This window comes from Sinocyclocheilus anshuiensis, unplaced genomic scaffold, assembly GCF_001515605.1.
Source record: "Sinocyclocheilus anshuiensis isolate Anshui unplaced genomic scaffold, SAMN03320099.WGS_v1.1 scaffold524, whole genome shotgun sequence".
Taxonomy (NCBI): Eukaryota; Metazoa; Chordata; class Actinopteri; order Cypriniformes; family Cyprinidae; genus Sinocyclocheilus; species Sinocyclocheilus anshuiensis.
This window is the reverse complement of record NW_015555703.1, coordinates 17005-41145: the sequence shown is the minus strand read 5'-3', so window position 1 is coordinate 41145 and position 24141 is coordinate 17005. Positions and strand designations below refer to the sequence as shown.

Sequence of the window (24141 nt, the reverse complement as noted above, 5' to 3'; positions counted from 1 at the left end):
GGCCTGTCTGTGTGACGTCACACAGACAGGCATCTGAGATCGGCTCGATTTGAGAAAGGGGTAAAGATTTTAGTAGATTTTTATCATTTTAGGGTGGTTGTGTACACATACTGCCAACATATATTTCAGTTCAAACAACTTGTAAAAGTGCATGTAGCATCCTATGACCCCTTTAAGAACAGTAAATTCTTCTGTCATATCGCCGTCCACTTACTTTGACGATGTACTTGCAAATTTAGTTAAGTAGCTAGTTCATTTCAAGCTTGCGAGTGAAGAAGCAACAAAAGGGAAAAAACACCCTGTTGTTCCTTCTAAACATATGGTGCCTATGTTGTGTTCTTGGGAAATGCACAGTTTAAATTCATACTGTCTAATACAATATGCAGTGCTGAAAGTGTTGGAGATGAATGATGCATCCATAAACCGTTACAGTTTAAGGTAAGCTTCTGTAGGTCAAACTGCTTCAGGATAAAAGTTCAGCAGGTGAGTTATGAATCGTCTTCAGCTTATGGAAAATAAAGTGCAGTTCAACTCTTTGTTATTCAAGAATGGCCTAGAAGAAAGAAAATGGTCACGTTTTCCTCGTAGCAAGTGAGAATGCAAAAGCTACTCTATCAGTGCAGAGTCTGTATTGTAATTATTACAATACTGTAAATATGTAAATATATAAAATAATAATATATATAAATATATTAAGTAAAGATCATGTTCCATGAAGATAATTTGTAAAATCATGTATCAAATTTATTATCATTAGTAATATGCATTGCTAAGGACTTCATTTGGACAACTTTAAAGGCGGATTTCAGATTCCAGATTTTTAAATAGTTGTATCTCAGCCAAATATTTTCCTATCCTAACAAACCATACATCAATGAAAAGCTTATTTATTCTTTCAGGTGATGTATCAATTTCAATAAATTGACCTTTATGACTGGTTTTGTGGTCACATATAACAACATAAAATAAATAATATAATATAAAAACATTTTATTTCAGCTAGTTGACATGGCAACATTTCTCTGTACAAATTTGTACAAAAATACCTAAAACTGAAATGAGAATAAATAAACTATAATAGGATGTCAATAACACTAAAAACCTGTCACAGAGAAGGGCTGGACAATCTACGACACACACATATTTACATACACTGTATATGAATACACAATAAAAAGGTTATGATCATTTTTCACTGCTCCCCTAACATTTATTGTGACTTTTTTTCTACATTTGGCCATTTCTACATGAGCATGATGGATTTGAGCTCTAATTGGTTCGGCTTTTCTGTTTCAGATTAATCTGAAAATGATTCCCTTTAAGGAGGATTACTGTGAAAACCATCTGATGTCTGATGTAGCGTTCCACATATGGACAGACATGATGGAGGTTTGTTGAGTCAACACAGATGGATAAATCACGGGGGAATGACATTTCAAAGGGCTTATGAAAAGAATCTATTTTTCATGCTCTGACTCACATCAGCGGAGGAACCATTAGATGCCATTAGCCTAATTTGGAATTGCATAAAAGATTTCCGCTTCTTTCTGATCGGCATTCTGTGTCAGGAGGCTTTGTGTGATGTATGATGAAGTCAAAAGAAATGGTTGGACATGCGACAGGAATTCAATCAGTTGTTTTTGATCCTGTATGCACGTCATGGTAGCTAAAGCCAGGTCAAGGGAATGTCAAAGTAACTCTATGTTAAGCTTTTTTTTTTCATAGAGATTAGTTAACTTTTATGGACTCTTGATATTAATTCTTAAAATGTCAAGAATGATATTTCACTCTATACTCCACTGTTTCCTGCACTGCTTCTCAGCAGTGACTTCAGAATCTACAGGCACACAGCCAAAGCAGTCATATTTTACTCAGGTTTGCAGGCCAAATTGATTGAAAAAATGAAAATACATCTTTCTCTTGAGTCGTCCATGTGGGCTGCACACAAAAACATACAGCGTTTTCAGTGTAGTCTGATTCACAACCAATTGACTCTTATGAACTGGTTCTTTTTAATGAATCAAAAACATGAAGCATGATCTGTGTAGGCCAATTCACCAGCAACTGACTCTTATGAGCCAGTTCAGTAACACTTCACAATAGGTATAGAGTAATCAAAGTAATTAATAATTACTTTATTACAAATAATTACAAAACAATGACTTGATTTGGGAAGATATCAGTTTATGGCTCGTTCATTGTAGTCTCTAGGGCTGTCAAAAAAAATTGAATTTCGATTATTCGTCGAATTTAAAATAAAAATCCACATTCGAATGCAAAAGCGTTGCATTCGAGTTTTAGGTGTGCTTTAAGGAGGCAGCCTTATCAGTGGCGCACCGCACAAGATGCGATGACGATGTAAGTGTCGTTGCATTATAATGTTTTTGTTAGCTGTCCAGTTGACAAACGCTGCTGCTTTGTTCATTGAAAATATTGTGGAAAAAGAGAACATCAATGCGGAGAAGATCTTGTTTACATCAACACTGAAATCAAGCCGTTCACACAGGACACATATTTTGAGTGAGTGACGTGACATGTGGCCAAGTACGGTGACCCATACTCAGAATTAGTGCTCTGCATTTATCCCATCCAAAGTGCAGTGCTGTACATTCACTCCCCCCCCCTACAATCCCTGCCAGTACGAGACTCAAACCCACAACCTTTGGGTTTCAAGTCCGACTCTCTAACCATTAGGCCACGACTTCCCTTTTGATTTTGCACATTTTCTAGAGGGACATCTATCACCGTTGCACTCGCGTCTCGCACAAAGGAGCCGCATGTTTAGAAAGCCATGTAAAATTAATGCAAGTTTAACTTTGAAAAAAACATATATCGAGACTATGGCTGGTTTTTTCCCCATCCCACTGCATCTCATGTTTTTAAATTAGATTGGCTTTCTGCCCTTTCTATTTAACTATACATACATACATGATGCTGTTTTGTTTATAGTTGTTTAAGCAACTTAATTAATTATAATTTATTTATAAACATTATTTTAAACATTATGCACTTTTTTTTCTCACAGATAGTCGTTATCTTATGCTTGTGGCCTCAGAAGAGAAGCCAAGAGCTTTTCTTCACCCTAACTTATATTATGCATTTTAAATTCGAATATAATTCGAATTTTGATAATATTTAAGTACAAAATTCGAAATTAGTTTTTCAGCCATTTTGACAGCCCTAGTAGTCTCTACGTTGTTAATACATACATTAATAGGCTATATTCTTCATTCATTGTTACTAATTTTAACAAACGATTATTGTTTAATTGGCTTATATGCAAAGAGTTAGGTAAAGTTTTTTTTATACCATACCTAACTGATGTATTGTAAAGTATTTTAAACCAGTAGTAAGTAGTATCAGAACGCTCTGTTTGAATAGCCGTGGCGGATTGTCGACTCGGAAGTAAACGCCCACTGCTATGATTGGCTAACCGTTGTGTATGTTTGACACCCTACATCCTACACAGATGGACACTGCTGTGATTTAGGTTAAAAAACGCATAAATACTCAGCACATATCAAACGATCTGTAATAACAGACAAAGCAATAGTGACCACATAATAAAAACAGCTACTCACACTTGTGTTGTGTGTCCCATGACACTCTCAAACCTTATTTAGCCCTCAAACTACACTGATATACACCAACTTCAGAATAGCTGAACACAATACATCAACAAACCACTAAGAATAAACCATCATTAAACCGTACCGTTTGTGGATTCAACTGCCCCGTCATCAGTTCAAGCAGATCTGAGTCAGACATTGAGATGGTGCAGTCTGCCCTTGTACCTGTGTGAGGTAAACAGTGAAACGGTAACATTTCTCTACGACAAAGTGCTCTTAGAGACACTGAATTTAGACCTAAACCTAACAAATGACTGTTCAGTGTGTAATGCAAAAGACAATTTACAAAAAAATGTATTTGTTCTGTTGCATTCATATTAAAAGGTCGGTAAGAGTTTCTTATGGAAGAAACTTTCGTTGGGGAAGTCGTGGCCTAATGGTTAGAGAGTCGGACTCGTAACCCAAAGGTTGTGGGTTCGAGTCTCGTACCAGCAGGGATTGTAGGTGGGGGGAGTGAATGTACAGTGCTCTCTCTCCCACCTTCAATACTACGACTGAGAAAAATGGCTTCCCACTGCTCTGGGTGTGTGTTCACTGCTGTGTGTGTGCATTTTGGATGGGATAAATGCAGAGCACTAATTCCTAGTATGGGTCACCATACTTGGCCACATGTCACTTCACTTTCACTTATGCACACCAGAGGCACATTTATTTCACCAAAAATACAGCATAAACAGTAATATTGTGAAATATTACAATTTAAAATAATTGTTTTCTATTTGAATATATTATAAAATTTCATTTATCCTGTGATTTCAAAGCTTTTCACTCCAGTCTTCAGTGTCACATGATCCTTCAGAAATAATATGCTAATATCTGGTGCTCAAGAAACAGTTGTGCTGCTTAAAATTTTTGTGAAAACTGTGATAAGCATTATTTGATGAATACATTTCAAAAGAACAGCATTTATTTGAAATAATCTTTTGTATCTTTGACACGTTTGATCCATTTAATCTGTTCTAGCTGAATTATTTTTTTGTCAATTTGTCATAAAATGCCATGCTGTCACTATGTAGTTTATATATATAATTAATATTCCAATAATACACAATGAGGTGGACAAAAAAAAATTGAACACACCTGCATCATTGACCACTGAACCTTTGCCATTTTTTACATCCACGACCCATAATGCTTCACTTCCACCTGGACCATCCTTTACTTTGAAAGCGAAAACACCACCAATTTTCTTAACATATGCCTCTCCCTCCTGTTAAAAATAATCATAATTACATCATTTAATAAATCTGTAGAAAATTGGATTTGTTTTTCTCCCACATGAAAAACCCTGTGAATCTTATTCTTGACGGAATGTCACTTACAGTATGCTATTGTATTATTTTTCATCTCACACTGGTACAAATTATTTCTTTGATTTTTTTAAATTTTGAATTTAAAAAGTCAACTGAGATGTGATTTAGACATCCTCCAGGAATATTACTCTTCCAAAGAAATGAGCCACGAGTCATTGTTCATTCTTGTTGATCTGCGCATCTTATTTTTGGGTGTAATAGGTTTGCAGAAGCCACAAAGACATTAACAAATCCCAAACCACTGTCAATGCAGAGAGGCAGAGTCTGATTTGCATGGTATGATTGGTTAGAGACAGCCTCATTCCTGATGAATTACCTCCTGTAGCTTCTTCTCTATCTCCTTGAAGACAGTGTGAGCTTTGAAGCCTTTGAGGTCGCTGGACGCGCTGGTGGCCACTGCAGCGATCCGAGAGCTGAGAAGGTTTAGATCAGACAGTTCAACACTGCTGGTGCATGTATGGTGTGTAATAAGTTCAAAGGTCTAGTTTTAATGTATGTATAAGAACTACGGCATTTAACAAAATTTAATACTTAAAATAAAAAAAAATAAAAAAATAATATTCTAATGACGTGTTATAACTTTACATACTGTATGTACTCATACAGATTTATATGTACTTGTTTATGCAAGTCATATAGAAATATAATCTTTTGTACCTTGGATTTTGTACCCAGTCTGCTTAAACAAACATACAACAGAGCTGAACCATTCAAGCATAAAACAAAAATAAAAAATAAAAATGTGCACTGCCGTTCAAATGCTTGGCGTTAGTAAGATTAATACTTTAATTAAGATTATTACTTTTATTCAGCAAGGACACGTTTAGTTAATCAAAAGAATAAAGAATAACATAACTTATATAAGGTTACAACAGATTTCCGTTACAAATAAATTGTTATTTGATTCATACAAATAAAAAAAAGTATCACGGTTGAGTTTTCAGCATTGATAATGAAAAAAATTGTTACTTGAGCACCAAATCATCATATCAGAAGACTGGAGTAATGATGCTGAAAATTCAGCTTTGCATCACAGAAATAAATTACATTTTAAAATATAATAAAACAGAAAAGAGTCATTTTAAATTGTAATAATATTTTACAGTATTACTGTTTATAATGTATTTTAATTAAAAACAATGCAGCTTTGGAAAGCAGAAGAAACCTTCAAAAACATAAAATCTTACCAAGCCCAAACTTTTGAACGGATATTTGGGATTTTGGGAAATAATTGACGAATTTTGAATATATAGATCATATAGATTAAAACAAAACTATAAACTAGGTGAGCTGGATATATTTAGGCCAGTCATCTCAGTGTTTGTTAAGACAGTTCACACAACATATTTTAGCTTTAAACATACCTTGTTTCTTGAGGAAAGCCTATCCTGTAGAGAGTGACGACCACCGCTCCACCAAGACCGATGTTGTGCTGCAGGGCGACCTTTGCCCCGGGGACCTGCCGAGGCCCCGCATCCCCCCTCAGCTGCCAGCACAGCTCTGCACACTGAGCCAGACCTGAGCCATGAAAACAGGCCAGAGTTCATCCACCGTCTTCACTCGCTCTGAAAGTCACAGCCATCTCTCTTCATTGGTTCTATGTGAGTGTTGCTTTATTCTGTGACCTGTTGATTCTTCTGTCTTCTAATCATTAGTAAACAAAACTGGCACAAAGTGGACGAGGTACTTTCTTGGAGGTCTTTGAGGAAGACAGGAAGTGACATGGATGGATGGATGGAGAGGTTAAAAGGATGACGTAAAGAGCCCATCGTTCTCTGCCATAGTTGCAACACTTGCGTCATCAGAACAGGGTGTTCAACGCACCACCGTTTCCATTTAAAAAACGTTTTGCACCGTTTTTGTCGGGGCTGAACGCAGCCCTGGTTTATGACACAAACCAGTTCTCAATTAGGAGACAAACCGGTTTAATATTCCACCACACCCACTACGTTTTTTTTTCTCAGATCCGATTTTTTTGTGTAGCTGTTCACATTGCTGTTTTAAATGTGGCCAAGATCAGTTTTACAGTGTGAACAGATCATGATTCTGAACTGACCCGTATGCGCAAAAGAGCTGGCAACACTTGCACAGCGCGCTGTCATACGAAAGTAAACACGGAGGACATAAAGTAAACGATTATGAATTTATTTATAGTGTGATCTGATGCGGAATCCGGCGAAATTATGTGCAGGCAATATGAAAAATAAAGACAAGGATGTGACAGAAGAGAGCAGAGTTTTGAAGCTTTTATGATACGAGCCCTCGTGTTTTGTTGAGTCGTCACTGTAATTCTTATGAGTTCTGACACATTACACTTCCACTGATTACCTTTCGCAAATGTCTTGATAACTTTGGGTATGTAAAAATCTTTGAAGTGTCTCCCGTCAGCACGGAATTATGACGAATGTCGATCTAGAGTGACGTAAGTCACATGAAATCCGACATGACTGTTCACACTGCGGTCGCATTGCAAAACATCTGACATGTATCGGATTTAGTACCACATATGGAAGTGGCACAAATCGGAATTGAAAAGATCAGATTCCATGCGGTTTGTGATGTTCACACTGTCATGACAAAAACAGATCTGAGTCACATGTGAGCAAAAAAAAAATTTTTGGCCACATTTGCCTGCAGTATGAACATAGCCCTAACTCAAGCCAGCTGCAGAACTGATGTACTGCATGCATCCAGTGTTAATTCAGTAGTTAAGAGATATGACTCCCCAAGCAGATGAAAGCCATTGTTTGCTAATAATTGTGATGTATGTCAGTGTTTTACAGGGAAATTGTTAAATGCAGAGCACAAATTCTGAGTATGGGACACCATATTTGGCTATACGTCATGTCACTTTTAATATAGTTCAAGAGTCACATAGATCACTTTTATGGTATGTTTTGTTGTTTTATTGAGCTTGACAGCAGCTAGCCACAGTCCGATACTGGAGAACAGCAGAGTGAACATTGTGCTAAACTTCTCCTTTTGTGTTTTATACTCAAAACAAAAATCTGTAGCAAAATGAGTGAGTAAATGATAACAAATTGTACATTTTCAGGTGAACTATATAAAGCGTACCTGTAGCTCCAAGCGGGTGTCCCTTTGAGATGAGTCCTCCACTAGGGTTCATCACCCATTTGCCACCATATGTATTAAAACAACCTTTACCTAAATTCACTACTTCAGACTTATGTGCCTTCCAGAAGTTTACGTTCTGCAAATGAATTCACTTCTGCAAGTGAATACAAAATCACTTTCACAGACTTTTACCTTCACTGTTCCCTGCTGGTGGAATGACCTGCCCAAACTCGAGTCTTTAGCCATCTTCAAGAAATGGCTAAAGACTCATCTGTTCCATCTACACGTGACCCTCTAAAACTAACACTCTCTATTCTAATTCTATTCTATCTACTTGTTTTCTTTTTAATTATGAAAATAATAATAACTTGACACTACCCTCTAACACTACACTGTAAAAAAAAATCCGTAAAATTGACGGTAAAAAACCGGCAACTGTGGTTGCCGGAATTTTACCGTAAAAAATACAGTAGCAACGTTTTAGGTTTTACGGTTTTAACTTAAATTTACAGTTAAATACCATAATTTCATTAACTGATATAATGTTAATATACCAACATACTGAAGTACTGAAATCTGTTTTGTACCTTTGTAATACACTGATAACCACCAAATGCAGGTGGTGATGAGAAAGTCACACGATGAACCAAAGCCCATCACAAGCAGCTTTTAAATAATAACATGTATAGAAGGTGCACAGTGTCATTCACACAAACGCTAAACACCATCATGTTAACACACATGAAACTGAAATAATGCAATAAACATTCATTTAACAACATTAGGTGTAACACACAACCCTAATATACAAAACTGATAAGAAAAAACTAAGAAGAAACATAGTTATTTCAACAAAAAAACATCAAATTTGAAATGTAATGCAGGGAGGTCTTTTTCACTTCCAAAAACAGTATACTACCGTAAAATTAATGTCCAATACATGTAATGTCCAATACAGTTTGTCACCGTATATAGTAGGGGAATTTACCATTAACCATTTAACAGGTTTTTATTGTAGCATTTTTAGTCTTTTACCGTTAAATTCACGGTCATTTTTTCTATCTACTATTTATTCTTTTATTATAAAAAACATTAAACACTTGCTACATGTATCGTGTTAGACTAACTGGGACACAACACTTATATATTGTTGCTCTTTTGTTGTTTTTATTGCTTCTATTGCTCTCATTTGTAAGTTGCTTTGGATAAAAACGTCTGCTAAATGATTAAATGTAAATGTAAATGTACTTGCCATATGTCACAATGGCATGTAAATATATTCCTCTGCCTCTCTTCTCCTTTTCTGGATCATTTTACTAAAGGACAAACCCACATAAACACAAACAAAAATATCCGATCATTCCATACTTTATTATTGTAGTATCGTATAACCAAACTTACTGTCCATCTCACACATAATAAGCCTTTTACCAATCAGCACTAACTAACAAGAGTGTGGTGCAGTCAATTTAAAACTTAATTCAGTAACCAATCAGTTGTTCTTCAATCAGACCTCTTCATTTTTCAGCACTTGATGAATTGATATGTGACCTCATAGATCCCCACAGACTCACTGGCCTTCTCATCGTAGTCCGTCCAGTCCTGAAACATTTAAAAGAGACTGTTATGAGCTCCTGAATGAACTAGAAGGTGTGATATGATATGAGAATTCCTTTTTTTTTTTCTTACCTTCTCTTGCAGGTTGATTTCAGGGAACTGGGTGGATGTTTCTGCTCCGCTAGCGGCAAAACCAGCCTGAAAAATAACAAAGTGAATGTTTATGTGTTTTATTCAGATTAGGGTAAAGATTCTGAAGATTATTTAACAACTATTTCATTATATACACTACCATTCAAAAGTTCACGGTTAGCAATATTTTTTTATGTTTTTGAAAGAAGTCTCTTAAGCTCATTACCAATGCTGCATTTATGTGATCAAAACTATAGTAAAATATTGAAATATTCTGAAATAATATTACAATTTAAAACAACTGTTTTCTATTTGAATACATTTTAAAATATAATTAATTCCTGTGATGCAAAGCTGAATTTTCAGCATCATTACTCCAGTCTTCAGTGTCACATGATCCTTCAGAAATCATTCTATGCTGAATTGCTGCTCAAGAAACATTTATTATTATTATTAATGTAAAAAAAAAAATAAAGGTATTTTTGTGGAGACCAACGTATTTTTTTTTTCAGGATTCTTTGGTCAATAGAAAGTTCGAAACAACGGCATTTAATTGAAAATAAATATGTTTTGTAACAAATCTTTTCACTGTCACTTCTGAGTAATTTAATGCTGCCTTGCTGAATCAATACTTTTATTTCTTTTAAAAAATGTATATACACTATACTATACTATTGGAATATCTCACCTGAGGTTGAAAATCGACTGGTTCCAGGCCTCGACACTCAAACTGGACAATTGTCTTATACCTTTCACTGTCTTCTGCCTTCAGAAGAGAAAATACATGTACCCGCAAGACTGAGCAAATAATATATGCATTATGTAACTAGAAATGTTCATATGCAACTGCATCTTTTACTTAGTACATTGTGGTTTTTAAATTAACAAACAAAAAAAATGAATTTATTCTGCCTTACATTGTAAGGTGTAATTGTGTCCCTCAGGATATCTGGAAAGTAAGACATCCAGTTAATAAGCCATCCATATGCACTTACCCACGGCCAAACCAAAAATGTAGAAACACCAATAGAGAAGATGCTATTGTGCAGCTCATCTGGAGATTCGGGCCATGTGTAAGCATTTTATCAGCACATTTACTAGCTAGTAGTTTGGTTACCTATGGAGTTTTCCCGAGAACACAGTTTGCACTTCTGCACCATGCTAGCACTCCCTCGTCCTCCTTTCAGTGGCATGCTGTCCTAAAGAAAGGAAAGGACCAACGATCACTACACAGACGTTTATTTCTATGCACTAAGGCAATTTAGTATGCATGAAATAACACAAATGCAAAAGTGCAGTGTATCAATGAAGGCAAGATTTTGAATGAATAACAACTTAACTATAAATAAAAATAAATAAATAAAATCACTGTTTTGAAACAGCATGAGGGTGACAGAATTTTCATTTCTTAGTGACATATTTATTAAATGTTTTCTCTGCAATGCAGTGTGGCTGTGCTTATTCTTGTATTTTTTAAATTCTTTTAAAAGCAATTTTTCAATTATTTTTTTGTACACATTTTGTGAAAAAAAGGGACATAAAATGCATTAAAAACTTGGAGAGAAAAAATGTCAATTGCATTGTATGTCACTTTTTTGAGAAATAATGAAAACACATTTATTGGGGAAAAAAATCACAATGAAAACGGCATGTATGTTCCCTCTTCAGTGTTTTATTTAAATATTATTTATTTATTTTCCGTTTACTTGCAAAATGTAATAGAAAATTTGCTTTTAAAATAGGGAAGATGAACATATCTTCACTGCTAATATTGTTTGCTCCCTTTTTGTTGCATTTTTTTTTTCTTCTTCTCGTTTTTAAGCTGATTTGGACAAAAGCATGTGAACATCTTGCAACAATACTAGTATATGATTATTAACTCTATTTCCCACACTTTTCAACCTACCAGTAAGGTGATGTACTGCCATTTATCCGACACCTCACCACAATTCCCACACTTCAGCTGCAAGGACAGGAGTCAGATATTAAATTATATGGCATTAAATCACATGGCCACTTGAACAGGTTTCACTACAATTATCAATCACATTATGAATGACTCTAAGTCTATAAATAGTTAAAGATCCTGAAAAGTGAGTGCTTTCTCAATTTCCATAAAAACAGTGAACTGCTTAAAGTAATAGTTTTTTTTTTTATGTCAGTCCACTGACCGCCTGTGACACGAACACACTTTACCTTTAAATACCAGCGGAAATCATCTCCCACCGGCCTCACGTTCGTAACATTCTCCAAACTGGCTTTAAACTGCAAGCCAAATTTCTATAGACAAAAAGAAATAGGTCGTGGAGCGATTATTCATTGATTTTTCGTTTCCAAGTATCCAATGCTTTTACACACACGCATACCCCCATAATGAGCCACGCCTCTGCTGCGGCACGTCATCCAATTGCGTATAAATAGCGCGACGGCCGCCACGACAGCAGCTCACGCCTAGCGGTCGTGCTGGGTATTACATGCATGAAACGATGTGAAAGAGTGTAACAAAGACACACACACACACATACATATATATATAGTTGTGTATAGTTTTATTATTTTATTCCACCACAACGTAATGGATTATTCGTCAACAAAATCAGATGTAAATAAGTTATCCAGTGAAAAATTCTTAGCACAGGCTTATTGAAGTAGTGTGCACAGGATTACTAAAATAAATATAGGCTTATTCAAGTAACCAGTTTTTTGGTGTTAATAATTATGATTGAGGTTTTTAATGTAATCCCTGATTTTATCTGGGGATTGCAGTATTTGAGTAACTGGGGTAAAATACTATGTATGTACATTAAGATATCATGGGAAAAATCAAGAACCAGTTCTGGTAAAACTGTAAATATAGTCGACAAAACATGACAAAATGCGTCACGTCATATGTACAAAAAACTACAACTGTAAGAACCACATATCAACATTGAGAATTAACTAGAAAGCTACAAAAAACTATGTAAAATGCTAGTGCACCATGTTGCCATCATTACAAAAATCACACATCTCTTCAATCACACACACATATAAAAGAGCCTCAGATATGAGGTACTAAGGTTTTTTCTTTTGTGGATGGAACAACCCACCCAACCTGAGCTCTGAATTCAAGTATGTACGCAAATAGCACTGTAATCAAAAATGTCTCTACTTCCAGTCTGACAAAACATTCCATACGATTCATTTATTTTCTGAGTAGCTAAGAAAGCAGATAGACACGCTGACAGGACAGGCTGAGTTTGCAATCAAACCTTCCAAAAGACATATAGCACTTTCAAAACCCTGTATCAGCAAACAATTATCCACAACATTTCAAATGCAAATAATAGTCACAATAACAAAGGCATTTCAGCTCCTGCATCCCTTCATTGTCATTGGATGAATGGGACGTACACTGTTATTATTCAGTTCCGCCCTCTCCTCAATGGAGGGAAGGGCCACAGTGAGGTCAGTGAGGTCGACTCGACTCAGACGGCCGTCTTTGTCTGGGGCTTTCGTGGACGTCCTGAAAACCATTCTGCCGTTTGGTGACTCCTCCGTTCAGGATATCCTGAATATGCTGCACAATCAGATTAATAGCCACTAGAGAGAAAGGGAGATAAAATTACATCTCTCCAGTGTGCATGCCATATCAAATAAATAGTGACTACTGACTCACCGAGATTGTCTGCTCCTCGGGGGATGATGACGTCTGCATACTTTTTGGTCTGCAAATATAAATGTCAAAGATAATTTAGGGCACAAAAATGGAGTAACAGTGAGGAAGCAGATGGAAGGTGTCAAGTTGGTATATACGTGACACCTTTCCTAACAATAAAGTATAGTTAAAAGCAGCTATAATAATGGAGAAGTGAAGTTTAGTTCAGAAGGATTTCGAAAGGCTTTTATGAAGATACTCACAGGAAGACAGAACTCCTCAAAGGCTGGCTTCACAAAGGTGATGTACTGGTTCAGAACCTGCTCCAACTCTCTGCCTCTCTCACCGATGTCCCGCAACACTGATAAAAACAAGAAAACCTACAAGTGTTGGGCAGTTTAACCAAACCTTCACGGTTTTTTTACCTCAATACAGCTATTATTGCTGGATGTTCAGCACAAAAGTGTTTTATAAAATACATAATGCCTGTTTTTTTTTTTTTTTATAATCAAGCATACCACATACAAATGAAAGATACTTTGTCTCATTGAATTAAAACGTAAAATACATAAAAGTTAGATATAATTAACGTTATCATTATTTTCCAGTTTAACACTGTAAAGCTGATTTGACAATCTGTATTGTATAAAGTGCTATATAAATAAAGCCCCGTTCACACCAAGAACGATAACTATAAAGATAACGATATTAGCGTCCACACTAGCGAACGATATTGTCGGTTTATTCTAAGCGCACGTGTCTGCCGCTTTAAATTCTTGAGCTCGTTACAGCAGGATGGATTCTGATTGGCTGTCCATTTTTTATCGTTCATCAGCTGGAGAAAAAATCGTTTTCAAAGTGATTGCAACGATATCGTTTCTCTGTGCGTTTATCGTTATAGCTGTGGTGTGGACTCTGCTATTCTTTAATATTGAGAACGATTTTTAGAACTATATCGTTATCGGTGTAAACGGGGCTTAAAGGTGACTTGACTTTTATGTGGGGTTTTTTTCCATTTTTTCTATTGTAATATTTCTTTAATATTGAACTTTCTGTTTTAGTAATTTTAGTACTTAAACTTATTTTAAACATACTTTGAAGTCTTTTTTTTTGTAAGTATAATGTCAGTTACACTAGATTTTGAGCACACAATTTCTTCAGATACTGCACAGATCATAATATGACATGATGCTCTATGTTTTCTTATTTAAAAACATAAAATTCAATATATAATAACAAATAATAACTCCAAAATGTAAAAATATACAATGAAAATGACCTTTTCTGCAACACTACACACATGCAGCTTTAACATTTACATTCTTTTAATTCTGCTAAGATCACATTTTATATATTATATATATATATATATATAAAATGTTCTTCTATTGGTATTAATAAAAATTCACAGGTCAGTTCAAACTTGAACGTTGGAATGCAGCAAAATGCTAAATTCTTTGCATTAATTTCTATTTAACACAAATGATTATTCCTAGTTTCATGTAATGATAATGACCCTGAAAACCCAGAGGAAATCACTGTCATTATAATCAAAAAAGTCCATAGATCTATTCTACTTACATAGGTAAGAAAGAAAGACAAAAAGCACTACTTAAACCAAAATGTCACACAATTCATCTACCTCTTCGCGAGAGGCGTGTGTCTGGGTCTGTGTCCACAAACAGCTTCATTTGGAACAGATCTCGAATCTCTTGTGAGTAGAACATGAGAATCCCCTCAAAGAGAACCACATCTGCTGGATACACGGTCACAAAGTCATCCTTCCTGTAAGAGGTGTGGAGAACATTCAAAAGATAATACATCCAATGGTGATTCACCCATCAGAACACCCAAAACAGCAACTTGTGAAGAGACAGAGAGAGCAGCACTGACCTGGAATGGGTAACAAAGTCATAAACTGGGATGTGCACAGTCTCCCCCTGAATGATGTCACGCAGAGTCTTCATGACCAGCTCATTGTCGAAAGCATCTGTGAATGATGGAAACATTGATAAACCGATTATTCTCCATAAGAAACTATTAAAAAAAGACAACGCAATGTTGATCTTTAAAAGGAATGTCCAGAAACGTAGTCCATATGACATGTCTTGAGAAACCGTATGATAGTTTTGTGTAAGGATTTAACCAAAATTGAAGACCAACAGAAAACACCATTGGTTCTCACATGCGTAGTAATGGGACGGGTTTTTTTTTTTTGCATTCCATGAATACAAGTAATAGATGAGCATATTCTAACTTCTGAGTGAACTTCTGACTTCTTTAACGACCCTCAGACATTAAAGTACCTGGGTGATCAAAGTTGAATTGGCCCTTGAGTGCTTTAGCTTTCTGTTCAGGTGTGAGCTCCCTGTAAAAGCTGTCTTGACTGAGGATGACCACTTGCCGCTGGTGACGGTCAATTTTATTCTGGCCCAACAGCTCCATGATCTTCTCACATACCGAAGACTGAGAGGAAAGGACACAAAACCACTTAGTAAGTGCTAAACTCTCTAAGCTACCCAGTTCAGATATACTCAACCTATAGCCACAGTGTTTGTGTTATTAACACTATGAGGCCTTCTAAGGCCTCTACATTATCAACATGATCAAAACTTTGCTGGAAAACCTGTTGTACACAATCTACTACATGCCTTCTGTCGTCTAAGTAAAAGGCCTTTTAGTATAATTCTAAAAAAACGTTCCCCTTCAGGTCGTGGTACATGTGTCATTTTGCTGTGAAATCCTGACTGATTTGTATCAATTTAACATGAAAACTTTATATTGTTAGTCATATTTAAATATGAACACTTACTGGACTGCATAAATTTTAGTTGGTTATCCATATGTGACCCTGGACCACAAAAGCAGTCTTAAGTCGCTGGGGTATCTCGACCAAATGTTATCCTATCCTAACAAACCATACATCAATGGAACGCTTATTTATTCAGCTTTCATGTGATGAATAAATCTACAATTTTGAAAATTGACACTTAAGAGTGGTTTTGTGGTCCATATGTCATTATTTAGAATAATCATGTTAAAATGCGAGTATTAAATGTGATACATAGGGCTTTTGAGGAATGCTCATTTGTAGATCTCTCAATCATAATTGCACAGCATTATATCTTTTGTCCCTCAGTTAAAACTACAGAGCTTTGATCACAAAACTAAGCATGTAAATGGCATCTTACGAAGGCATATTAATGGGAGATAGAGTGAAACTGAAAACTGATATTTTTATGCATTTTATGTAAGTAGTCCGTTATAAAGATCTCCATATTCTCATATATTATACTATATGAGCCATAAAAGCCTGATGCATCAAATATGAAACTCAAACACATGCACATTTTTAAAACATTTTGTCTAAAGTTTCAATAAGCTAGATAAAACAATAAGCTTTTCTGACTATTATGTTATATGTCAGGCTTACTGAGTTAAAGGAATAGTTCAAAAACTGTCATTTACTTGTCCTCATGTCGTTCCAAACCTGTATGACTTTCTTAGTGTTTGTAGTCCATACAATGTGGAAGTCAATGGGCACCAACACAGTTAGATTACAAATATTCTTCATATCAAACATTCTTTACGTTCCGCACAACATGAAGAAGGGGAGGAAATGATGGCATGTTTTGGGGAATATTTTTAACTTGTACTACAGATAAAGCATTGGTGTCTCTGCAGACATGTGCGGTGAACTCTGGTGTGGTAGAACAGCATGGGGGAATCGCTCAGGTATCCCATGTAAGGACATTCAGCGGGGAAGCACGGCCTCCATTCACTGGCCAAAGCATTTCAAATCTGGGTCACTTATAAAAGAGGGACGTTTTCCTAAGGGCGACCTATAAACAAAGCAACCACATTTTGACTGCAAGTTTAATTTTGTTAAATGACTTTTCACAAGTGAATTCTTTAGCGGCGGGTATGTTGTTTCCTGCACATGAAGGTCAGCAGAAGATTAATGAACGCTTTGCTACAATGTAAACATCCCCCGCTATTATGACGTCACGTTCCCGCAACTTTCCTTCGCCAACTTGAGGAAGTAACACTTTTTTTTTTCAAACCGAGAACTCAAACCACTTTTAAACTAGCATGCCAACAAATAAACACGTCAACATCCGATTTCGACATTCGAGGTCGCTTGCAAGCAAATAAACGACAACAGGAGTAATTCCACGTGGAGCTAAAGCATGACGTACTCGACATTTAAACCGATAATAAACACGAACTGGACACATCTGAACGGGATTATGAAAATCATGGGTTGTCGGTTAGTTTAACTTTTTAATTATTTTCGCGCGAAATTCACTTAGTGAAGCAAAAGACAAAGAAGTGACAAAAATATAAAGGTTTTAAATAAGGTGTAAGTTATAGATTTTGACCTGTGTGATATAGGGACATATGAATACGTTTTAAAATCCTATATGTGGAATTTATAAAATCGCTTTTCGTGTATATTATGATATTATAAAGCCACGCGGTCGCTGGAGGCACAGAAATCCCCCGTTAACCGACATGATAATAGCGTCTGAGGCTGTACGGTTATTGACAAACACTCATAAAGCTCAGACCTTTCCGCTGGCGGTGCCTCCAGACACACCGATGAGGAAAGGCTGTCGGGTGTTGTGGCCGTTCTCTGCTCTGTCCTTCAGATGTGTTTCACTGTCGCCAGCCATGCTTGGAGTGCGAGCACAAGAGAGTGTGTGTCGCTATTCTAATAATACACACACTACAGGGTTGCCAGGTTTTTATAAGAAAACCCGCCTAATCGCTACTCAAAACTAGCCCAATCGCGTTTCGAGGGGTTCCCAGTTAAACATCGCATTCCACGGGATACATATCATGTTACTGGAGTCGCTTCAACCCGGGGCAACAGTGTTAAAGTAGCCCAATTCCGTAGGAAAACCGCGGACTTGGCAACACTGCACACACAGCGCTCTTCCTCCTGTTCCACTCACTACTTTTTCATCAAAGAAAATAATGCAAACTTACACTACAGGGTTGCCAGGTTTTTATAAGAAAACCCGCCTAATCGCTACTCAAAACTAGCCCAATCGCGTTTCGAGGGGTTCCCAGTTAAACATCGCATTCCACGGGATACATATCATGTTACTGGAGTCGCTTCAACCCGGGGCAACAGTGTTAAAGTAGCCCAATTCCGTAGGAAAACCGCGGACTTGGCAACACTGCACACAGCGCTCCTCCTCCTTCTGTCCCACTCACTACTTTTTCATCAAAGAAAATAATGCAAACTTGCATTGCAAGCTATTCTCTTCTTCCACTTAGTACTGTTTACATATTTCAGTTTACCATTATTTTTCATTAGGATAAAATGCAGATTAAAACGATTACCGATTTGTACTCAGTTTTACCATTAAACAAGCACCATTTAAATATGCTCTGTTTATGTGCTCTTTCTTTTTACCGAAGTAAATGAATGCATACATACAAATCTCTAAACACAAGTCCCTGTATGTCCAAATAAATGACATCACAGATGAAAAGACGACATTTACAAAAGGGAAGCAGAAAACAGATTTTGCCTCAATTAAAATCTGTGGAAAAGTAGGCCAAAATGGTAGGTTTATTGACAGGGAATTTCCCCGTATAAACATTTACTATATAAAATAAAAAGGAAAGAAAAAAATACAACATATTCCAGTGATTTATCATATGTTTTACCATAACATTCAGTTTGGATGTTTTAGGTTTATTTCACAGTGATGGGAACTCAACAAAATGAGCACGTACTGTCAATATCAACATATTTAGAGACAATAAGGTTCACTGCATATAATGTATTTATACATTTTATTTTTTAAATTTCATCTGTTTTTTTTATTTTTTTTTATTAATGCTCAAACACAGTAATACAAATATCAACACATAAAAATAATAGACAATGACAACAAAATGAAGAATAAATAAAGAAAAAAGAAAAAGGGGGTGCTTTTTACTACTTTACACACTGAAGAAGAACATTTAGAGAATTACATGTCATTGAAGTTAGGAAAAGAGTTACAAACAGATAGCTTTTAAAGCCCGTTTGTTCTTAGACAATTGGATCAATGAAAGGTATTGCTCAAATTCTTTCATGAAAACAAAAAAGAGAGGTCTGGAGTTGTGAATGTGGAATTTTGCAAGCACCAAAATCAGATTCACTACATAAAACTGTTTATTTATTATTATTATTATTATTATTAGACTGTTCATACTCAGTGAACCCCAGCACTACGTCCTTCCAAACAGGACACATTCATTATTAATTTAACTCCTAATGAAACCTAAAACATCTTGCCAAAATTTATTTGTAAATGGACAATTAAAAAAGAGATGAACAACAGTTTTTTTTTTTTATTATTTTTATTATAATATATGTTTTTTTTAATAAACATAACAATAGTGCAAACACAGAACATTTCCAGCAAAAGTACATATTACACAAGTACAATCAATTTTGCATAATGCATCATTCCCAAATTACATTTAGTTTTTTTTTTAATTAATGAAAATAGAACCAATAACAAACAGAGCATAGCATAAGACAGTCAGTGCTATACAAAGTGTGACATTAATTAGTAATTACATTTCAGATCATCTCTGATCTTTATGAATGTATCCCAGGTCGTGTCCTGTGCCAACTACAAGCTTGTGGTGCCGCAGATGTTGATGCAGCTGTTAGGAGCGCCAGTGCTGCTTTGACAGTGTGGAGTAAACTGGCAGGCATGGAAAGAGCCAGAGTCATGCTCGAGGCAGCTAGACTCATTGAGGTAGACCTGAATGCATTGATCAAGCATACTAAAATATTATGTAATAGTGCTGCATTGATTCAAGTAGTGTTGAGTCAGATCTTTTCAGTTATTTCTGTTATTGAGAATAGAAGAGAGGAGATTGCTGAGATAGAGGTCGTCAACAATGGCAAGTCTACCGAAGCCCGTTTAGATGTGGACTCGGCCAGACTGTGCATTAAGTATTTTGCAGGACAAGCCACCACACTTTCAGGTTAGTTGTTTTGGCATTGAGCATTCTCATAAGAGATACAGTACCAAATGTTAAGTTAATCAAAAGTGTCAGTAAGGTCATTTATAATGTTACAAAATATTTTTATTTCAAATAATTTTTTTTCTTTCTATTCATCAAAGAATCTTGGGGAAAAAATATTTAAAAATTTAAAAATATTAAGCCACAAAAACTGCTTTCAACATTGGTAATAATAAGAACCATTATTAAAAAATTAAGCGTTAATAATAATTGATAACTGAGCAGCAAATCAGCATATTAGAATGAATTCTGAAGGTTCATGTGACACTGAAGACTGGAGTAATGATGCTGAAAATTCAGATTCGGTTACATTTGAAAATACATTAAAATAGAAAACACTTTTTTCAAATGTAATATTTTATAATATTTCTGTCTATCAAATAAATGCATCCTTGGTAAGCATAAGAGACTTCTTTCTTAAAGAATTCCGAAATGAAAATTCTGTCATTAATCACTTACCCCCATGTCGTTCCAAACCCGTAAAAGCTTAGTTCGTCTTCGGAACACAATTTAAGATATTTTGGATGAAAACTGGGAGGCTTGTGACTGTCCCATTGACTGCCAAGTAACTTACACTGTCAAGGTCCAGAAAAATATGAAAATCATCGTCAGAATAGTCCATCTGCCATCAGTGGTTCAACCGTAACGTTGTGAATCGACGAGAATACCTTTTGTACGCGAAGAAAACAAAAATAACGACTTTATTGAATAAAGTTGTTCTTTTTGTTTTCTTCGCGTACAAAAAGTGTTCTCGTAAACACACGACTCATTTTGGATGGCCTGAGGGTGAGAAAATTTTCAGAAAAGTTTCATTTTTGGGTGATCTATTCCTTTAATCCAAGTTGAGTTTATTATACCCAATGTTATACACTCTATTGAGAAAAAGTCACTAAGTAATAGTAAATGTAATGGAAACTGCACTTGGTTCAAATGCCCATTTTGGCCCAACAGATAATGGAAATGGCCTCCCGAGGGGTTAAACCAGTGACACTGGAGCTCGGTGGTAAATCTCCACTGATCATCTTTGAGGACACTGACCTAGAAAACGCTGTTAGAGGAGCACTCATGGCCAACTTCCTGTTTCAAGGCCAGGTACTGTATTGGAAAGTCAAGTCAAAGTATGAGCATACATCTTTTTCCCCCTCTGCTTTTTAGCCAATAACAAGCTAATTTTCTTCTACCTGGCTGTAATCACTGCCATGCTGATATACAGACCAAATACACAATTACGATTACAATATTGCTTTCAATTCTAAATTTTAAATTCTGAATAGAAAGTAAAAAAAAATAAAAAATAAAAAATTATTTGAAATAGAAATCTTTTGTAAGGGTGTTTTCACTCTTGATCAAGTTAATGCATCCTGGCTGAATAAAAGTATTCATTTTTGTTGAAAATCAGACTGGACACTAAAAATAAAAACCCACTCACATTGGTGCACTTGCTGTTTATGGTCACCTATATTGTGCATCTATAAATATGCTCTTCGGTAGCTCCATATTCATACAAATACGTATTATTTTTACACTCTTTAATTAATATTTATTTTTTTTGTATCCCCCACTTGTAGGTGTGCAGCAATGGCACCAGAGTTTTCATGCAAAGCTCAATTCGCTCTTGAAAGAGGTGGTCAGGAGAACTAAAGCCATCCAGATAGGAGACCCTCTGTTGGATGAGACTCGTATGGGAGCTCTGGTCAGCAAACCACACCTGGACAAGGTGCTGGGATATGTGAAGCAAGCTAAGAAAGAGGTATAGGTGTACCTTCAGAAAATATTCATGTAGTAGCATGATTGTATCGTTTACTATATGATATGGTTTAAAGTAGTTACTTTTTCTTGATAGGGAGCTAGAGTGCTCTGTGGAGGGGAGCCCTTCATCCCAGCAGATCCGAAACTAAAAGATGGATACTACATGACGCCATGTGTGCTCGGTGAGTTGTTGGCAGCTGATGTTGAGATCATGTGTTGTGTGTTCATTCATGTGTTTTGTTTTCAGACGGCTGCACAGATGACATGACGTGTGTCAGAGAGGAAATCTTTGGGCCTGTGATGTCAGTACTGTCCTTTGAGACCGAGGATGAGGTTCTTCGGAAAGCCAATGACAGTGCTCTGGGTCTGGCGGCAGGAGTCTTTACTAAGTAAAGTGAAAGTTATTTTTTAAACACTACCATTCAAACATTTGAGGTTTTTAATGTTTTTGAAAGAAATCTCTTGTGCTCACCAAGGTTGCATTTATTTGATTAAAAAATACAGTAAAAACAGTAATATTGTGAAAAAGCAATATAATTTAAAACATCAGTTTTCTATTTTAATATGTAATTTATTCCTGTGATGCAAAGCTGTATTTTCAGCATCATTGCTCCAGTCTTCAGTGCCACATGGTCCTTCAGAAATCATTCTAATATGCTGATTTGGTGCTCAAGAAACATTATCAAAGTTGAAAATAGTTGTGCTGCTTAATATTTTTGTGGAAATGGTGATACATTTTTTCAGGATTCTTTCATGAACAAAGTTTAAAAGAATAGCATTTATTTGAAATATGTGACCCTGGACCACAAAACCTGTCATAAGGGTCAATCTCTTGAAATTGAGATTTATGCATCATCTTTAAGCTAAATAGCATAAATAATCTTTCCATTGATGTATGGTTTGTTAGGATAGGACAATATTTGGCCAAGATACAACTATTTGAAAATCTGGAATCTGAGGGTGCAAAAAAATCAAAATATTGAGAAAAATCACCTTTCCAAATGAAGTTCTTAGCAATGCATATTACTAATCAAAAATGAAGTTTTGCTATATTTACAGTTGGAAATTTACAAAATATCTTCATGGAACATGATCTTTACTTAATATCCTAATGATTTTTGGCATAAAATAAAAATTGATAATTTTGACCCATACAATGTATTTTTTTGGCTATTGCTAAAAATATACCCAAGCGACTTTGTGGTCCAGGGTCACATATCAATTTTTTTGTAACATTATAAGTGTCTCTGCTATTGTATTTGATCTATTTAATGTGTCTTTATTCAATAAAAGTGTTAATTTCTTAAAAAAAAAACAATCTTACTGACTCCAAACTTTTGAACAGTAGTTTGTGTGATTGGGTGTTATTTCTGGGGCTTTCCCCAATTGCTCATATTTTCCCTTCCTGTCTGTTCCTGACTCACCAGAGATGTTAAGAGAGCCCATCGTGTTATAGAAAACCTGCAGGCTGGATCTTGCTTCATCAACAACTACAATATCACCCCTGTGGAGGTGCCATTTGGAGGATACAAGGCCTCAGGTGGAGTGAGAGTTATCAAAGATTTTTTGTCTGTGTGCGTTTGCTCTGTAACACTAAACACACTGTACTCAAATTAAACATGACCTTTTTACTGGTTTTAGGTATTGGGAGAGAAAATGGCCAGGTGACCATTTAATTTTACTCTGTTGAAGACTGTGGTGGTGGAGATGGGTGATGTGGACAGTCTTTTCTGAACACGAGCAAGACGTATTCTGCTTGCAGATTAATGATTGAATCTTACAGCAAGATCTCAATGTGAAACTACCCACGTATCCTAAAGACTAACTACAGTTATTGAAATGTATTCATGTTCACCACTAATGGACCAAGTTTAGCTTGCCAACATAATTTCTGTCAAATAATGACAGCTGTCTGTGAATATTTCACAAGTGCCTGTACTGTAGGATGGTGCAATTCTTAATGAGCGTAAAAGAGTGTAAACTGCATTATTTTAAAGTAACTGTCATT

At 35.8% G+C, this 24141-nt stretch overlaps 3 protein-coding genes and 1 pseudogene across 4 annotated transcripts; 1 reads left to right on the top strand and 3 right to left on the bottom strand.

The window, feature by feature from the left end:
- Positions 1–3860: 3860 nt before the first annotated feature.
- On the bottom strand, positions 3861–8069 carry LOC107671640 (non-specific lipid-transfer protein-like). The gene is made up of 5 exons (XM_016464550.1): positions 8018–8069; positions 6307–6460; positions 5259–5355; positions 4098–4109; positions 3861–3866 (listed from the first exon to the last, which is right to left on the bottom strand). Exons 1-5 carry the CDS (start codon positions 8067–8069, stop codon positions 3861–3863), a joined length of 321 nt encoding a protein of 106 aa, XP_016320036.1.
- A 1235-nt stretch (positions 8070–9304) lies between these two features.
- Positions 9305–12130, bottom strand: LOC107671679 (UPF0587 protein C1orf123-like). Its single transcript, XM_016464589.1, has 8 exons — positions 12073–12130; positions 11903–11986; positions 11613–11669; positions 10824–10905; positions 10624–10655; positions 10395–10472; positions 9707–9772; positions 9305–9619 (listed from the first exon to the last, which is right to left on the bottom strand). The coding sequence occupies exons 1-8, from the start codon at positions 12076–12078 to the stop codon at positions 9542–9544; spliced, it is 483 nt and encodes a 160-aa protein (XP_016320075.1). The 5' UTR covers positions 12079–12130; the 3' UTR covers positions 9305–9541.
- Positions 12131–12248: 118 nt separating this feature from the next.
- On the bottom strand, positions 12249–18069 carry LOC107671758 (uridine-cytidine kinase 2-B). Of its 2 annotated transcripts, none has more exons than XM_016464709.1 (7): positions 17915–18069; positions 15650–15809; positions 15237–15333; positions 14986–15128; positions 13607–13704; positions 13365–13413; positions 12249–13288 (listed from the first exon to the last, which is right to left on the bottom strand). In XM_016464709.1, the coding sequence occupies exons 1-7, from the start codon at positions 18017–18019 to the stop codon at positions 13155–13157; spliced, it is 786 nt and encodes a 261-aa protein (XP_016320195.1). In that variant the 5' UTR covers positions 18020–18069; the 3' UTR covers positions 12249–13154. The 2 variants fall into 2 exon arrangements, with proteins under 2 accessions (XP_016320195.1, XP_016320196.1); XM_016464710.1 differs by having other exon boundaries at positions 12249–13265.
- Positions 18070–19411: 1342 nt separating this feature from the next.
- Positions 19412–23867, top strand: LOC107671639 (aldehyde dehydrogenase family 9 member A1-B-like; annotated as a pseudogene).
- Positions 23868–24141: the final 274 nt, after the last annotated feature.

Bases quoted from the DNA above. Each gene is read 5' to 3' on its own strand.
- LOC107671640 (XM_016464550.1), bottom strand. From the start codon at position 8,069: ATGAACCCTAGTGGAGGACTCATCTCAAAGGGACACCCGCTTGGAGCT. The intron at 6,461-8,017 runs GTACGCTTTATA...TTCATGGCTCAG, and splicing joins ACACCCGCTTGGAGCTACAG to GTCTGGCTCAGTGTGCAGAG. The intron at 5,356-6,306 runs GTATGTTTAAAG...AAACCTTCTCAG, and splicing joins GGCTTTCCTCAAGAAACAAG to CTCTCGGATCGCTGCAGTGG.
- LOC107671758 (XM_016464709.1), bottom strand. From the start codon at position 18,019: ATGGCTGGCGACAGTGAAACACATCTGAAGGACAGAGCAGAGAACGGC. The intron at 13,414-13,606 runs GTGAGTATCTTC...TTATATTTGCAG, and splicing joins TTGAGGAGTTCTGTCTTCCT to ACCAAAAAGTATGCAGACGT. The intron at 13,289-13,364 runs GTGAGTCAGTAG...CTTTCTCTCTAG, and splicing joins CCGAGGAGCAGACAATCTCG to TGGCTATTAATCTGATTGTG.
- LOC107671679 (XM_016464589.1), bottom strand. The intron at 10,906-11,612 runs GTAGGTTGAAAA...TCCTTTCTTTAG, and splicing joins GGCAGTACATCACCTTACTG to GACAGCATGCCACTGAAAGG. The intron at 9,773-10,394 runs GTGAGATATTCC...GTTATTTTTCAG, and splicing joins CAGTCGATTTTCAACCTCAG to GCTGGTTTTGCCGCTAGCGG.